Below are 17,568 nucleotides of genomic sequence, written 5' to 3'. Positions count from 1 at the left end.
ATTATATTATATTATATTATATATTATAGTATATATTGTATTGTATATTATATTATAGTATATTATATATTATAGTATATATTGTATTGTATATTATATTATAGTATATATTGTATATTATGTTATATTATAGTATATTATATTATAGTATAGTATATATTATATTAATTATATCATATTATTCTAAACTGTACTAAAGAATACAGAAAGGATACAGACAGGGCTAAAAAGATAATAATGAAAACTTGTGGCTCTTTCCAGAGTCCTGCCACAGCTTGGCACTGGTTGGCCAAAGAGACAAAATAATTCCCATTAAATCAATGGAACAATCACCTGTTGGATAAACAATCTCCAAACACATTGCAAAGGAGCAAAACACAGGAGAAGCAAATGAGATAATTATTGTTTTCCTTTTTCTCTGAGGCTTCTCAGCTTCTCAGGACAAGAATCCTGGGCAGAGGGATTTTTCAGGGAATGTGGATGTGACAGCTCCTGGCACCACATCCCTGGCCAGCTCCTCACCCCTGGCTTCCCAGCACTGGGATCACTGGTGTTTCCTGGGAGCAGAGCAGCAGATCCAGGGCTGGCCCTGCTCCTGAGGGCTCCTGGCTGGAGCTGGGATGTTCCTGCTCCTGTAGGACCCAGCTCAGTGCCCGCAGCCTGCAGGAGTGCCAGGGGCTGGGATGGCCAGGACAGACGGACATGAGGGATCTCTGAAGCCAGGATTTGGTTTATTGCAGAGGGTGTGGGTGTAGGGCCCTGCTGGGAGCTGCAGCCACAGCTCTGAGCAGGCCCCAAAGAGGGGTAAAAAGAGTGGTAGAGAGAATGAGAGAGTGAGGAAGAGTAAGGAAAATGAATGCAAGAGCATGGTAAAGGGAGAATGAACCAATGGTTCCCGTTACAATATCATAAATCTTCTTCTGTGTTGAATATTCTAATTCTCACTAACCAATCTAATACAAGATACAAATCCTACAGCAGGTACATACAGCCTATAAGAATCATTACATTACCATACTGTATTACATTTTAAACCCTAAAAACTGCTCTTTGGACCCCTTCTGCCCAGCTAGTAGGGTCTGCCTGACCCTTGGGCCTGTCTGCAAGCACAGGGGATTGTTCCATCAAATCAGCCAGCCATACCATTGCTTTCCAGTTGTTCAGTAACTAAGGTATCTCAAAGCTTGCTTTCATTTCAATCTTGCTTATAGTTTATAGCTCAAAATCTTTTGCCAGGCAATCACATTTATGAGGCTTTCCTGTTCCATCTTCCCCAACACCACCCCCTTCCCACGCCCTCAGCAGCATCTCTGTCCTGTCCCTGCAGCACCCACCAGGGGACCCAGCCAGGCCACGGGCACAGCCCTGGGGACCCCCCAGTGCCCCCAGGTGTGGGGGAGCCACAGCAGCCTGGGCAGTGAGCAGGGGGCAGAGCTCAGCCCCACGGAGAGTGACCGAGCCCCGGACAGGCGCCACAGCGACGCCGGCACCAGCACCCCTGGTAAGCTCACCCCCCCTCTGGGCACATCCCTGCTTTTTGGGGCTGCATTCCCTGGTTGCACAGCTTTCCCAGAGGCTTTGTGTGCTTTCCCAGAGGCACAGAAAGCTGTGGCCCCGGGATGACTTTTCTCTGCTTCTCCTCTTTGTGTTAGCAGATGCTGTCGCAGTGTCACACCTTCTTCCCTGAATGCAAAACCTTCTCTGCATCATGAGTAATGGTCTGGGGTGGGAGCTGCCTGCACCCACGGCCAGCAGCACTCAGAGCCCGGGGCTGTGGCCCTGCAGAGCTCCTCTGTGTCCTGCAGAGCCAGCAGAACAGATTGAGCTCCTCCTGAAGCAAAGCAAAGTCCAGCAGCTTTATGAGACTGAGTAACATTTTTCCTGAAGTGAGGTTGCTCTTAAAGCCAAGCATGGCTCTTCCCAGAACTCTGCAGTGCAGAAGAAAGACACTTTTCCCCCCTCAAAAACCTCAGAACAATTAAGTGACTGGGAAAGCAGAGGCTGCTATCACACCTGAAGCAGCTGAAAGAGATGCAAATGTGTTCTCTCTGCAGCTCCCACTAATTTAGTCACTAACCCCTCAAGTTATCATCCAGCCCTGCTCCCTCCTCAGCATTCCTGCCCTCTGAACTGCCTCTCCTGTTCTTCCTGAGCCTGCTTGGTGCTGGCCATGTTGAGGCATAAATTGGATTAGGGAAGGCAGGTTCATCCTTCAGTGCACCAGGGAGTCGTGGTCCCCCTCCCTCCCCACACTTCCTGCCAGGAACAGGCAGCACAAAATTGTTCCTCTGCTCTCCCTCCCTCCCCAGCTTCCAGAAAACTTGTAATTCTTCTTTTGGTTTTTCACCAGACAAACCAAACAAATAATTCTTCTGCTCTGTCCTTCCTCCCCCTGGATTAGAGCCTGCCCTGGGCTGGGGGTTTATTTTAAGCAGGATTAGAGAGGGTGGATTCCTGCTGCCTGTGGAGAGGAGCTGCAGGTTGTCCTTGGGTTTGGAATGGGTTTGGTGGACAGCAGGTGACCCTTTGGGTGCTGCCTCTGATGGATGGATGGATCCACTCCTGGACAATGTGTTTGTACTCAGTGTTCTGTAGCTTCTCTGCCTGCTCTTTGAGCCAACTGCTGCCTGGCCATGACAGTGCAAACTCTATTTCAGAGGCCAAAAAAAAAAGAAAAAAACCCTTTCTCCTGCTAAAAACTCCATATGCAAAGCTTGGCACAAGGGGTCAAATCTTTCCAGTGGGATCTCCCTGTAGATGGGGGAGAGCTGAAGTGACAGGCAGCACGGGCTGATATTTAAAAAAAGGAAAACTGGAGCAATCTCCTGAGCCCAGTTAAAGTTGGCCCTTAGATGCAGAGAGGATCCTGCTAAGGAAAAGGTTAAGCCAGGTTGGCTGCCTAGGGAGTTTCTGTAAAGATCTTTTTTATGTCTGGGGTCATTTATTTCTCAGTCTATTCCTGCAGAAGGGGCTGCTTTGTTCAGAGCAGAGTTCTGGTGCAGGCTCCCCAAATCTGGGCAGGGAGGCAGGAAATCAGCAGTGAGTATTTCAGCACTTTGGGTGCCTCTCTTTGCCAACAAACAGAGGCTGCTCTTCCTGTGGATGTATTTAGAGTGGTGGGTGCTGGATGTCAGGGCTGACAAAACTCTTCCCAGCATCTCCCTGGCTTTTGGACATCCCCTGAGCTCTGCCCTGCCCCAAAAGCAGAGCAAGGGGCAAAGATCCTTCCTCATTTCAGCTGCTGGTCCTCAGCTGCAGAATTGGGCTGCTAAAAGATGATTTTCTGCACCTTTAGAACAGCCTGTCAGGAGCAGTTTTTGCTCCATATTATCACCTCAGGTGTTGTTCTTTCTTTGCACTTCTTTTCTCACCTCTGCTCTAACTCCGCTCCCAAGTGCGGCTTCTCAGAGCATCCTGAAATCCCAGGCCACCTCCAGAGCAGGGAACTGGGGAGAGGTGCTGCAAAAGCAGCTGCTCTCACTGTCCTGAGCTCTTTCAGCCTGAAGGCCAAGCCAGCAGCAGGGTTTGGGCCAGGGGAGGACAAGGAGCTCTTGAGGAGAAGTTGGAGGTTTCCAGCGCGCTGCTCCAGCTCCGCCTGGGCTTTGCTGAGGGAGATAATGAAGCCTGGAGTTTGTCATAAAATGACTCATTGTCAGAGCTGCACTGGGATTTAGGCAACCTCAGCCCATGAGCCAAAGTTTCAGAAGAGTGGTGAGTTGAGAGGCTGCCAGTTTTATTATTTTTAAATTTTCTTTTTTACCACCTGCTCTCAAAGCCTTTCAAAAGCCCCAGTTTTTGAGGGGCTGCTGTTCCTTCTGCTTCTGAAGCTCCAGTTCCTGGAGGTGCCTGCTCTGACGTGATAGCTTTCAAGAGAAAGGTCACACACTCATTGTCCTGAAGAACGTTTTATCCTAAAGAAAATTAAATTTGCACATATGGAAGAAGCACAGTCTTCCTTTTCCCTCTTACTTGCTCCCAGCTAGGGCAGGTGACTCACCTTGTTCTGGCTGCACAGCTGATGCTGAGAGATGCCTTAAAAAGGAGCAAAATCCTCACTTGTGTTAATTATGATGTTTTTATTAAGGAAGGGGAGTATTAAACAGAATGAAACAAAGAAATAATCAATATCTTACAGTAGTTTTCATTAGCCCAGGGGGAGCTTTTAATGGAAATAACAAATCCAAGCTGGGGGCTGCTGCAGGGGGTAAATGAAACCAAAGTCATCTCCCCTCAGATCAGCAGCAAGTTCTGCACTGTTGGGTGTGCTCTCAGCATCTTCTGAGGAATCTGTCCCAGAAATGGTGAATCCTGCTGGCTGTTCCATGAGCAGCTGGCTGGGGAGTGGGGAACGAGCCTGGCACGGGCTGTGGGGCTGGAGAAGCTCAGATTCCTGCTGGAATCAGGTCTGAGAGGCAGCCAGGAGAGAAGCTAATGAGCGAGTGCAAATCACAGCCTCCCCATCCCTGCCTGCTTGCCAATGTGTTGTCTAAATCATTAATACTTAAAGAGTGGTGCAGCAGCTGGCACCTCAACAGAGCCACGTTAAACAGGGCTGGGGGCTGAGATGGGGGTGGCACTGCCTGCTGAGGGTGAGAAATGTTCTGGTCTGCAGGCACAGGGTGAGACCTGCTGGAAAAAATCCCCAGATGTCACCAGGTCCAGCCTGAACCCTTCTCCTGCATCTCCTGGGTGCCTCCTTTGTGCTGGGAGAGGCTGAGCAGAGCTGAGGGAGGTGGACAGGGAGTGCTGCTTCCAGCTCTCTCTAATTTGGGGAGATTTATGCCCTGTCTTTCAGGAATTGACTGGATTTAGGAATGAGGTGGTGTCTCTCTGTGGGCTCAGTGCCTCCCTGGCTGGGCTAGGCATCCACTTTTGCTCATAAATATTCAAGCTGTTAATACATGAGCCAGGCAGAGCCATCCAGCATTATTGTCGTGGCAGGAAATTCTCTGGGCATCTTTGAAGTTAAAGCATTAACTTCTATTTTCACTTCCATTCTTCTTCTCAGATGTCTGCTTTGCTCCCTCAGGGACCATGAGGAGGTAACATTTTGCTTCAGTGGGTCTGACTACTCCGTTCCATATAGGAAGAAAAAAAAAATGTCCTAACAGTAATTAGGCTCCAAATGAGGTAGTAATTTCTTTAATTACTTGCTTCATGGCAGTCTTTGGGGAGTTGACTTTTGTTTTCCTGTGCTTGGTGAGAAAGTTGCTTAAATGTTTTCAGACTTGTTCCTTGTTAGTGTGGATTTCCAGGGCTGGTTTTGCATCAGGCTGGGAGAGGTGGGAAATCCCTGCTCCTCCTCCCTGTGCCTGCATTTAGGGCACAGTTTGGGAAGGACAGAGGGGTCAGATGTGAAGGGAAGACCCTCACCCACACCCATCCCAGCCTCTGCTCCCTTCACTGGCTGCCTCACCACATTTTTTGCTCAGAGCTCGCTGGGATTGAGTTTTTTCTGCTGCCAAGGAGGATAAGTTGTCTGTCTTCCCCAAAGTGAAGAAATTGAATTGTGCCTTCATGGCTGAGGAGCTTTGAGCTGTCTCTGCCTCCTCCCTTCCACAGAGCACCAAGTGGTCCTGCTGTACTTATAAATAAAACATAGCTTTGGGTAGTGGCAGCATTAGGAAATGATTCAAAGTTTGCATTCCAGATACAATACATTTGTAAATATGAACCTCAGGAGAAGCCTGTGCCCCCTTCCGTGTTTGAGGGAATTAAAATATTTTCATCCTCGAGTGGTAGAAGCAAAACATTTCCAGCTCTTTCAAGCCTGCCTTGGAGTTCAGCAAATAAAGGCTCGAGTAACTAAAAAATAAATTACTTTCACTACTCCTGTAACTCTTTATGGAGTTTTAAATTGAAGGCTTCTTCCTTCAAAATAGAGGGATGACAAAGATTCATTCTCTCGGCTCTTTCACTCAATATATCAGAAAACAAGTCTGCTGCTGAGGATGAAACTCCTATTTTTGTGCCTTCTTTCCCCTGCAGAGGTCTGTGCTTTGGTCTTTGATCAAGCAGCCAGCCTGGCCTCCTGTCCCCACCTCCTCAGCCTCATTCTCTGCCCTCTGCAATACATTCACTCCAACTTTCCATTCAGCATTTTGCACAAAGCACCAAGGGCAGGAGTGGATGTCAGCTTTGCAAACAAAGCAGGAAGGGAAGAGCAGGGGGAGAAGTGAAAAGCCTGGATTTGGGAGTCTTTGTAAGCACACAGAGAGGTTCTGTGGTTATCTTTTAGCAGGGATGCCAGGCAGCAGCTGCTGGGAGGAATTTGCTTTGGGACTCCTGGTGCCTTGAACAATTTACATCGAATGCTGTGGTTCCCCTGTCCTCTCTCCAAGAGGAGGAGCAGAGTGTCCCAGCAGAGCCTGAAGGGATCAGCCCAGGTTGTTCAGCCAACAGGAGACAAATGTGGAGCAGGGCAGTGCTGTGCCCAGCTCTGGGGCTGTCCCTGTGCTGTGGCTGCTGTCCCTGGCCCAGAGCAGGAAGATCTCAAGGCAGATCTGCCAGAGCTGAGCTTTGGTTTCCTCTCTGGCCTGGGGAGCACGTACTGAAGGAGCACTTCTAGCAGCACAGCTCCTCATTTCTCCTCCTTTCCACATTTCCTTCCCCTGGCTTTTCTTCCTTTAATCAAGTCTAATGGGCCCTGAGTGCTGGACTAATGATGCATAGATGTTCTCTTTATTATTTTTAGGGAGCTCTCAGAGTGGCACTGAGCGCACAGAAGCGACGTGAAATAACCGCGTGGGGTCTCTCCCCTTGGCTGCTTCCCAAACAAAACTTTTGTCCTTTGTTTGTTTTGAAGGCAAACCACGGGCCCACACCAGGACACGGCTCTGAGGGGGGCGAAGACGGAGCTGCTCTTTCCTGGATCCTGCCACTCCTCAGACCCCGCTCCAGACAGGAGCTGCTGCCAGTGGTGACGTTGTGCCAGGCGCTGGCGGCACGGTGGCAGCTGGGACAGCCCCTGCCTGTCCTCTGAGAGCCCCACAGAGAGCCTGGGGCTGGGGTTTGCCCGTGGATCCCGTGGGGAAGGTGCTCCTGGTGCTCCTTGTGTTTGCTGGTGTTTTGTGCTGGTTGGATTTTGGAGGGGGCATCAGGAGCCAGGAGCTCCTGGTGATGGACCTGCTGGAGCTGTGCTTCTGTTCCCTCCCTCTCTGCTCAGGGTAAAGGAACACTCCAAGGAGTTTGCTGTGGTTTTTTCACTCCCCTTGGCTCCTGGGAGGGTGGGGGTCAGGGGAGATTTGCAGCTCCTGGGGGGAGCACACCCCCAGCCCAGCTGGCTGTGAGTGCCCAAATGGGATAAAAGCTTTCAAATGACTTTATCCTGCAAAGCTCTGCAGATTCCCCTCCCACGTGCACACCTTACATGAGCAAGGGCCTTTGTTTTGCCTTTTTCCTGGAAGTCTTGAGCATCTGGCTGACTCTGGTGGTGTCATCATGAGTCAGGCTGTTGAAAACTGCATGCCCTGGTCCTGCTTATCCCCCAGAATGGACAATTTCCCTCTAAGGCCTGACAGATGAGAAAAATCAAATTACCTCACATCTCTGGAGCAATTAGATCTTTGAAGGCCTGAACAAAACCCACACTGGGAGTTTGTGGATTTTATGAAATGCTTTGGAGCTGACCTGTCTATTATGAAGAAACAAAGGATTCCAAAAAGTTCCCTCTGAAATCACGGAGTTGAAGGCAATTTGTGCCCATTAATGTCAGCCTTTCCCCTGGTTATTTCTCTTTTGTTCTGTTTTCCTTTGCTCTGGGCACTCTGTGTGCATGTAGTGTGTGTTCTTACAAATGGCTGCAGTATGAAGATAAATGAGATTGGGTGCTGGAACACTCGGGCAGGAGATGGGAAATCAATCCCTGACTCGCTTTCCAAATGAGCAGGGCCCAACAGGGGCCATTCCCTCACTGCTGCCCCAGTTCATGTGCTGTGGCAGCTTGCTGGTGAAATGCTTCCAACCCTTCCTCTGGGGTCTGTTCCTGCCCTTTTACAAATGGAAACAAAACCTTTGGAGCCCTTGGGCTCCCTGAGATGGCAGAAAAAGGAATCACTGAGTGTGAGGTCCACACCATCAGTGTTGGGGAGAGCAGGGGATGAGGCTGTTCTCCACTGAGGGATGTTTTATGGCATGCTCTGTTGTTAACCTGGCCATTCACTGCATCTGTGGAATGGGTAATGCCAAAACCATCAGCTGTTTGTGAGGAAGGAGCTCCAGCTGTCAGCTTTTGCTGAAGTGCTGCTGTGGTTTCAGGGCTGTTTCTTCTCAGAGCTGTAGGGTCTTCAGTTTCCAGTGTGTTTAGGCACCAAAAAGAGTTCTGTTTGCCTTGAAGCTTTTGGCAGTCCAGGTGAGGCTTTTCTTGCTCGTTCCTGCAGTGCCTCAGAGAGCCTGGCCTGCCAGCCAACGTTAATTCCACAGCAGAAGGAGAAGGGAAAAGACTTTCAGGAATTGACTCTATTTTCTTTAAACCTGTTCCTTTGTCATCACCAGCTCTACTGAGTTGGAAAGAGCTTTTAAAATCATGAGTGTCATTTCTAGGTCTCCTTGGGTCCCCTGTGCTTCACCACAGGGCAGGGCAGGCAGGTCACCCATGTCCCCATTCCCACTCTCATTTCCCACACCAAGGGGTGCCAGCTCTGCACAGGAGCCTGGCAATCCTTGCTGTGCCACTGTGAAGCATCAGCTTGATTTTTAACTGAGTCCAGCTTTTATAAAACACCCTCAGAGATAAATTTGACATTGCTCTGGTGCTAGTGAGACTGAAACCTTTTCTTTCTTACCTCTGTATTTTAACTCCATGGGGTAATTCCACCTGAGTTTGAACCAGAATTGTCCAATCTGCTGTGGAAAGACTCTTCTTGGATTGAGGGAAGGATCTGGTCCTGACAATGTGATCCAGGCACAACTGAATGTGATAGAGGAACATCTGCTGCTCTGTGCACTGTTTTATTTTGAAGACCACTTTTCCCTTTGTGGTGATTCTCTTGGTTGTGTTTTGTAGCTTTTGTTGGAATATTATCCTAAACCTGTACCTGTTTTTTGAGCCAGCTCAATGTGGGCAAGAAGAGCTCAGTGAATGTGTTTAGTCTGCTCTGGTCATTTGTGTTTATTATTTTCTTGTTCTCATCTCCACCCCTCACAACTTTTATGTGGTGTTTTACTACTGGAAACAATAAAGCTTTTGCTATTTGTGAAACAGTAAAAAAGTGGGTTTTTTTGTAGATACTCTCCAAATCCTCCAGCAAGGCAAGACAATAACCCAGCCAGTGGAATTGTGACTGGTGTGGCTGGACTTTAATTGAATCCTGCACTTGAAAGTCACCTTTAGTCTTGTCCCCTCCTCTGTGCCTGGCACTGGTGCTGGCAGGGGCACAGATCAGCTCCTCAGCCCCTCCCTGAAGGTTTTCCACACTGCAACCAAGACTCACAAAGCAGCAGCAATTGTCCCTTTGTCAAGTGCTGTCCCCGAGGCTCGGTGACAAGCAGGCTCCATTCAGCTGCCCCACCAAAAAGTGTCTCTGTGTCTCCTCATTGTTTGCTGAGCTCACACAGCCCTGGCTCTCCTGTTCCCTCAGCATTCAGCCTCAAGGTTTCAAATAGCTTTTTAATCTGTTTTTGCTTTCTAAAAGCTCCTCAGTAATTGCTGTTGGGATTGTTCTGCTGGGGAGCTGCCATCAGGCCAAGGATGGAGCGTGTCAAGGACTGAGCAGCTCTTGTGCTGCTGCTTCCCCTCTCTGCTTGCCATGACAACAGCCACCAGATGGGAGAGTCAGCTGTGGGATCTCTGCGAGGCAGAAACGCTGCCTGTGGACTGCCAGGCTCCTCTGTTTGGCTTTGACACTTTGTTTTGGGAGGGGAGGGCAGTGCTTCCCCCGTCAGAGCCACCTGCACGTCCGGCGTGGCCAGAGCCAGTGCATGACCAGATGGTGTTTGGGCAACCTGGTTCTGGCCACTGCTGGGTCTGAGAGCCTGCAGGAGGGCTTGGACAGTGGCACAAACTGGCAAACAACCTCTGGAGTGCATTTGTGAAACTGAACTTGGCAGCAGTTTCTCCCCTCCCCTCCCAGAAGTTGTTTCCTTCCAGGGGAGAGGGCTGGGGTGTCTCAGCAGTTCCCCTCTCCCTTTTCTTCCTCCCATCCCTTTGTTCCTCCCCACCCTGGAGGCTGCTGTCCAGGCTGCCCCCCAGACCCATCACAGCCCTGTTCTGCAGGTGGCTGTGATGGACACAGCTCAGGGGAGCTTTTGGTGGGGCTGATGCTGCACTCACAAAATGAGACTTCCAGCAGGTGATGGGTCAGTGATGGGTCAGCACCTTGAGGGACACGTTCATCCCGAGTTCCTCAGCCAGACTCCTCCCTGACCCTTTCTTCTGCCAGCAGCATGTTCAGGGATGCAGGAATGAGGACCTTGCCTTCACTCCAGGGCAGAGCAGACAGGAGCAGGATGCCAGCTGTCACCTCCTCCCACTTCTTACCAGCCTGGTGACTTGCTGCTGATCAGAGCCTTATCAGGAGAGGGCTGCTGGCAGAGACGCCTCCCCCGAGTGTGCCTGACCTGTGATTTCAGAGCTGACAAATTCCCACGGGACCCTGGCTGCTTTAGTTATTTGCAATTATACAAATTTCTGTTGCAGCCCTGCTGTCCCATCCCGTGGGAGCAGCCCCTGGAGCTGCCCTGGTCTCAGGTTTTGGGACTGGATTTGGGAGCTGGGTGGAGACATCACAGCTCTGAGACTGGTCCTGCACTGCTGCTGGGTATTTCAGAGACTCATCCTCAAAAGAATCCCCATTCTGATCCATTCCCAGCCCCTGGGACAGCAGCTGGATCACCCAGAGCAGCTGATTCCAGCATTCTTTATTTCCCAGCTGGTGAAAACAAGCCCAAGAGACCAAGAAAATCTCAGTGCCCACCTGAGCCCCACTGTGGGAGAGCAGGGGCAGGAGGAGCAGCCCTGGGGCTGCTGACAGGACAGCCCTTCATCTTCAAATGGCACTCCTGCAAAATCAACCCCCTCCGAGCAATCACACCGTGGCCGTTCAAACGGTGCCTTGGAGGAAAGAAAAATTAACTGAGAAATGCAAATGAGGGATGTAAATCTTCCAGGCTGTGTCTGGGAGGGACCTGTTTAATTAGCATCATTGAGCAGCCTTGATGTGGTGAGTGCTGAGGAGGAAACTTGCCAAATTCCCCCAGTTTGGATAGCAGGTGACTTGTGTTCTGTTCGAATTTCCACCTTGTGATTGTTTTGCTGTACTTGCCAGAGTTGCTGTGCTGCCTGTGGCATGAGCAATTGGCTCTTGTGTCCTGGGCATCTCGGCATGGGACTTATTCCTGTGATAAATACGAATATCCCAGTGAGGGTGTGGGTTGGGGAGTTCCTGAGCCTTTGTTTCCCCCTCACCCCTGCCTATCCCAGTGCTCTGGTGCTAATTGGTGCCACGTGGGTATTTTCAACACTGAAAATGTTTGTGAGCTGCCTGGGAATTGCAGGTGAGGCTTCCCCCGAGGCGCTGCCTTGCCAGGTTTGCATCCCTCAGGCAGGCTGTGCATGGTGCTGTCTCACAGATCTCTGCTCCTGACCTGTCACCGTGGGAGATGCTGGGATTAGGATGATGGAGTGCTTGGAGAGGATAAACAATAATGATGCTACACCCAAACAATGCCTTTCGCTTCCCTCCTTTCTTTTTCTGCCGCTTCCCCATTCAAGCTTAATAAGATCAGTGCAGATAATTTCTGTATTCGTGCAAAACATCATTTTCCCTCCTGTGCTTTGCCAGCTGCACTGCAGTGGGGAAGGCAAATTCACACTTTCTTCTGCTTGGTTATGAATGGGTGCATCTGTTCCTCCAAGATAGGGAAAGGAGGGTGAAAGGGCTGCAAGGGGAGAGAAGAAATCAGATGCAGCCTGGCACATTGCCTCTGTGGAGAGGGAGGCGTGCAGGAGTCAGGTTTTTGCAGCACAGGCTCAGTCCTGATGTATTTTGGAGGTGGGTCAGACTCCAGAGGCAGAAAAGGGGTTTTGCTTAATGGGGCAGCACAGCCAGCCCTCAGTGGGGCTGGGATGCCCCAGGGGGCTCAGTCCCACCCTGACCCAGGTGGGGCTGAGCTCTGCTGCTGCTCCTCAGGTGGAATCAAACCTGCCTGGCTCCCTGGGCTCTCTCCCACTGTGCCAGAGATCCCCTGATCCTGCCCCTCCCCATCCTCAGCACCTCCAGCCTGGGCAGATTCAGGGCCAGGAGCTGCTGAACAGCAGCAGAATTAATGAACTGGGTTTCCTTTCCTCCCTCCTCCTTTTGAGGCAGCCCTGCTGGAGAGGTGAGGGAAAAAGGGGTTGAATTTTCTCCTGCTATCTGCTGTGTCCAGCTGTGAGCTGGTCAAACACTGCAGTGGCCTCCAGCCAGTGTCCCATCGATAATTCCAGGGCTCTGCCCGAGCCCAGATCCCAGCAGTGATGCTCCAGCTCCCTGCTCCCTCCTCCTGCTGCCGGTTTTGGGCTCCTGCCTCGCTCCTGTGGCACTTAGCAGCTGCCTTTGGCACCTGGTGGCAAAATCAAGCGTGTTCTTCCTCCAAAGCAGGAGTTTTTCAGCCAGAAATTCGGGTGATGTCCCTCCTGTGGAGGTGAGAGTCCCCCCAGCCTCTCTGCTGGGTTTGTTTCTGTTTCTCTTGAGCTTTGGGGTGAAATACAATGCACTCCACTTAAAATAAGGATCAAGGTTTCCCAGAGTTTTGACATGGCTTTTAGGAGTGAAACTGTGCCCATTTAACAGCCTGAGTAGCTGAAGCAGGGATGAGCTAAATGCCAGGCTTTGAAGGTGAGCAGGGAGTGGAAAAGGTGGTGGGTGGGGGCCAGGCTGCCTTCCTCACCTTCCTCAAGACACAGCCAACCCCCCAGGCTTGGATTCACCCAGGTGAGCAGCTCCTTAATGCTCCTTTTCCTTCCAGTTCCTTCAGGAGAGGAGGCAGCGGGTTTGGGTGAGCAGACCCCAAAACTCCATTTGAGTTTTTGTTGGCGTGGCAGCACCAGGAAAGGGGAGAGAGGGCTGCTCCAGCTCACAGCACCCCAGGAGAACCTGCCAGCAGGAATCCCTGCAGGGTTTGCTGCTGATGGGTTCAGGTGGGTTCAATCCCAAAGGCACTTTTGGGTTTTAGCTGTCTGTATCTTGCAGGCCAGCACTCAGAGATAAATCCCTGGAATTTGCTGTGGTTACCCCGAACCTGGATGGAAGTGGTTTGGACACCCCTGGGCTGGTCCTGCTGTCAGTTGGAAGGAGCCAGCAGTGATTTTTTGGGGGCTGGAGATGCCTAGGAATGAGTGTGCAGCTCCTGCTCCCCCCAAATCATAATTCCAGGGTTCTGAAGGCATTCTTTGATTCCCTGAGCAGCTCTGCCCTAGGGAAGCACTCAGGGACACAGAGCCAGGCAGTGCCACCTGTCAGCCTGTAATTTTGTGGGTGGGCTGCAGGACTTTGTGCTCAGACATCACTGCACTCCTTTCGTGCTGGAGCAGGTTCTGCTGAGGAGCCCAGGAGGGGAAACTGCTGATTTCTTACAGCTCCATAAACCTGATGTTGCCACCAAATTGTTGTGATGCTGCTTTGAAGGGATTTTTGTATTTCTGGGGTTGCACAGTCCGTATTTCTACGCTGAGAAATCAAGAATCAAATAATTGAATCTCCCTCCCCCTTCCCTATAAAATCAAGTAATGGAATCAAAGAGCATGTGATTTAAAAAGACAGAAAAAGGAGTTCATTTTGGGCTCCCTTTATTGGCCTCTTAAATCCTGAGCCTTGCAGCCTGCCGGGAGTGTTTTATGGATCCCTTTTCACAGCTGTGAGTAGCATGGACTCAACTGCCCCTTATCCTGGGACTGGGAGGCAGCAGGACCTTGTGGGAGCTGGGGAAGGACAACTTTAGCCTGGGTGACCCCAGTGCTGAGGCTGGGGATGGATAAGGGGCAAAATGAGGTGCAACCTCTGTGAGGAACACCTCGAGGAGGGAAAATTTTGCTGTTTGCCTGCGCCTGGGTGGTTTGGGATGGTCCCTGAGAGCTGGAAATGCACCATGGCTGGTCAGCCTGCAGGCTGCTGAGGATGCAGCTTCATCAGGGATGCAAATGGCATGTAAATTCATGTAAACATATGTCTCCGTGCAGGTAGCAGCTCGTGCCCGAATTATGCAAATGTTCTAATCCAATAAGGCTAATGTCATGATTATCCAGCAGCACGGGGTTCATTAATATGGTTCCCTGTGTCTTACACCCATCACTGTCAACAGGAGCACGCTGAGCTTTCCAGCAGCCCCGGAGCACTCTTGGGGAGGGAAGGGGACATCCAGGGCATGGTGGCACCAGCAAGGACCCTTCGCCTGCCTGTGGGGTGCCACATGTCCTGGCCAAGGTGTCACCTGGCTGCCAGCTGTCCTCAAGGTCCCTCCTGGCAGGAGCAGCCCTGGGGCAGCTTTCCCAGCTCCTGCAGGGCAGCCAAAGCAGCATTCCTCAATATCCGTGCTGTGATCAGATGAACTGGGCTAGCAGGGCCATCTAGTGACTCCTCTGGCTGCTAAATGACCTGGGAGGTGCCCCCATCAACAGTGATCATTCTAAAGTTTGTGTTTGAGGAATGCTACCTCTTCCCTCTGGCATTTTTTTCAGCTGGTGGGTTTTCTTTGCTCCAAAGTTTTCTTTTCCCTGGATCACCCCAGAGCTGGAAAACACTCAAGGTTCCCTGCAATGGGGAGGAACTTTGTCCTGAGTGGGGTGAGATAAGGTCAGGCAGTGAATAGCCCGTGGGTCTGAGAGCATCCTGCAGGCTGGCCTGGCTGCTCAGCCCTGCCAGGACTGCTGCTCTCCAGGCAGGAATCTGCTTGGCTGGGCTGTGGCCTCAATTTCTTCCCTGCTGACCCGCAGGTGCTGCCGCGAGTTTGTTTTTGTGGTGCTCGTGTGAGCAGCCCTGCCTGGTTCAGGGAGTCTGGGGTTGTTTGCCTCTCCAGCAACCTGGTCCCACTGTGAATCTGTGGGGTTTTTTGTTCTTCTTGCTCCTCTTCTTGCTCCTCTTCTTTCTCTCCCATTTTTGTTGGTTTTTTTTAAAGTTGGCACGATGCTGGGATTTGTGGATGGGGCCAGGAAAACGCCCTGGCACCCAGGATGGATCATTCCCTCATGGCTCAGCCCCATGATCCAGGCATGGACAGGACATCTCCAGCCCTGGGAGGAGCAGCAGCCAGGACAGAGCTGCCCCAGAGCTGTGACAGGTACAGGGATGGCACAGGGGGGTTTGGGTGGATTGCTTTTGACAGGATGTCATTAGCCTGACGTGGCTGTGGGAGAGGAGCAGCTCTAGAGCTCTCTTAATGCAGCCAAATTGCTCTTTAATACTGCAAACCCAAGATGTTATTTTGTGAATCCCTGGAGCTCGCTCTGCTGCTGGTTATTGGTGGCATTTTTTCCCTCTGCTTGCATCCAGCTCTGAATTCCTGGAGCGTGGGGTGGGAGCAGTTTTCCCCCCGGTGCCTCTCTGGAGCTCTGCTGCTTTCTGCCCTCACTTGGCTCCTCCTGTGCTCACTCGGGGAGCTGCTGTGACTCCTGAAATGCCTCTTCCCACCAAAATGTGAGCAGAAAGTCTATCCATTTCCATGGCAACGGGGCCGGGCCCTAAATGCTGATGGGAACTCTGTTCCTGGACATTTCTGGAGTGGGAAGAGCTGGGGGTGCAGGGGCAGCAGTGCCCAGCCCCAGCACAGCTCTGCAGGCCAGCATTCGTGTCCCAGCCACCACAGGATCAGGTGCTGCAGCAAAATTAACACCAGGCTTTGCTCCTGGCTGCCTGGAAAGTCTTGAGGAGGAATGTTGTCATCCTCCTGCAGCTGGGAGACAGTCGGGAAGAGGTAAAAACAGGGAAAAACTCCTAAGACAAGTCAGCTGGATAATCTCAGAGGATGTTGACTCCGGCTTGGGGAGGCACTGAGAGCAGATAAAATTAGTCTAATAGGAGTTGATGCTGCACAGAAGTCTCCCCTCTCTTGATTGCAAGGCAGTGGGTCTGCATTTATCTCACAACAATCAGACCCAGCGCCGTGTGAGAGGGTGGCTCTGCCCAGCCTGGTGATGGCAAACCCCTGCCAAGGCTCTGGAGTGCAGAAGAACCCAGGGATCAGGAGAGAAATCTGAGGAAAAAACTCCAAAAAGGTTCATCCCTAGGAAAATCCCCCTTGGCAGTGCTGTGCCCCAAGGCTGGATGTCACTCCAATCCTGGGCACTGTTTGGGTGGATTTTCCTGCAGCTCACGCTGTGCACAGATCCACCCTGCTGAATTCCTGGGTGGATTTGTGCTCTGCTGCACAGAGTGAGGTTGGTTGTCCCCTCTGCTGGACTGGCAGGGGCCTGGAGTGCTGGCAGGGGGGTGTCAGGGAGCAGAGCAGAGCAGGTCCCCTCCCCAGCAGGAGGGCAGACCTTCCACAGGACTCCAAAAAAACCCGAGGGCATTGAAATGACAAAAGAAAACACCAACTATTTTGGGATTCCCATGGAAATGGCAACATATGCTGAACGTTAAACATCAGCCCCTACCAAAAGTAGAGCTATTCTGGGCCCATCCTGAAGATGCGGGGAGAGCTGGTGCCTCTCTCCCTCCCTCCTCCTGGGAGCTCCTTGCCAGGTCCATCTGCAGGTAGAAAATGCTGGCCAGGAAGATTCCATCCTCCTTTGCCACTGGTTGGGTGTTTCATAAATTCTCTGGGAACCTTAAGCAATATTTTGAGGGGAGAGGGGCTCCTCCCTGCTGGCATTTGGCCCTTGCCTGGCTTAATGCAAGGGTTTGTTTGTGTCTGTGTTGTAAAAAGGATGTGGGTTGTATTCCACCACAGTGATTTTGTTCACAGCTAGTAATTGCTGGTTAAATCTGGTCAAATAATGGCTGTTAGCAGGGCCTGTTGGAGCACAGATAACTTCAGATATTATCCAAGCAGAGGAGCAGTGGGGGCCAGGGTGCACTGGGATATCAGCACTGCTGGGGAGCCGTAATCAGCACAGCCTGGAATAAGCTCCTTAGGATTATTTTGGCCAAGTTTCCCAGTTATCACCATTATGATTATTGCTTTACTTAGCAAATGCAGAGGCTGTTTGAGCAGGTAAGGAGTGCAGTGCACTGGGTGGGCTCAGCCAAGGCTCCCCAGCAGAGGAGGGCAGGGATCTTTGAGGGGAGGCTGCCAGGAGCTGTGTGTCAGCCAGGAGCCAGAGCCCCGAGCCAGCCAAGGAGCCAGGCACACGTTGCTTTTCAATTAACCCCCTTCCCATGCACACAGCCATGCTGCAGCTAAGCTCATTGGAAGAAATAAAAAATATGTTTCATACCTCCCAGCCAGGGGAGATGAAGGCAGGGCCAGTCCTGAGTCACCCTGGAGGGATGGAGGGGTCTCTTCCAGCAGTGTTGGCATACCCTGGCAGTGTTGATACCCCCCAGTCCTGCCCCTGAAGCCAGATTGAGCTGGTGGTGTCTGCTGGCACCTTTTCCTGCCTACAGCTGTGGGGACTTTCAGGCTTAAAAATGGTTGGGAAGAGCAAAATTCCAG

The 17,568-nt window shown here is 51.2% G+C and overlaps 1 protein-coding gene across 11 annotated transcripts in view; it reads left to right on the top strand.

Moving 5' to 3' along the window:
• RPH3AL (rabphilin 3A like (without C2 domains)) overlaps positions 1-17,568 on the top strand; it is a 47,670-nt gene that overhangs the window by 27,438 nt on the left and 2,664 nt on the right. For 2 of the 11 annotated variants that reach the window (XR_010349505.1, XR_010349496.1), the window contains 3 exons: positions 1,328-1,501; positions 9,226-12,911; positions 15,091-15,252. Coding sequence is in view for 1 of the 11 variants with exons in the window: in XM_064395055.1 (XP_064251125.1) it covers positions 1,328-1,501; positions 6,806-6,840 (209 nt within the window). In the remaining 10 variants the exon portion in view is untranslated. The other 9 variants (XR_010349499.1, XR_010349500.1, XR_010349498.1 and 6 more) reach the window with 9 other exon arrangements.

This window comes from Passer domesticus, chromosome 19 (assembly GCF_036417665.1).
Source record: "Passer domesticus isolate bPasDom1 chromosome 19, bPasDom1.hap1, whole genome shotgun sequence".
NCBI lineage: Eukaryota > Metazoa > Chordata > Aves > Passeriformes > Passeridae > Passer > Passer domesticus.
The sequence above is the reverse complement of the archived record's forward strand: the minus strand, read 5'-3'. Positions and strand labels throughout refer to the sequence as shown.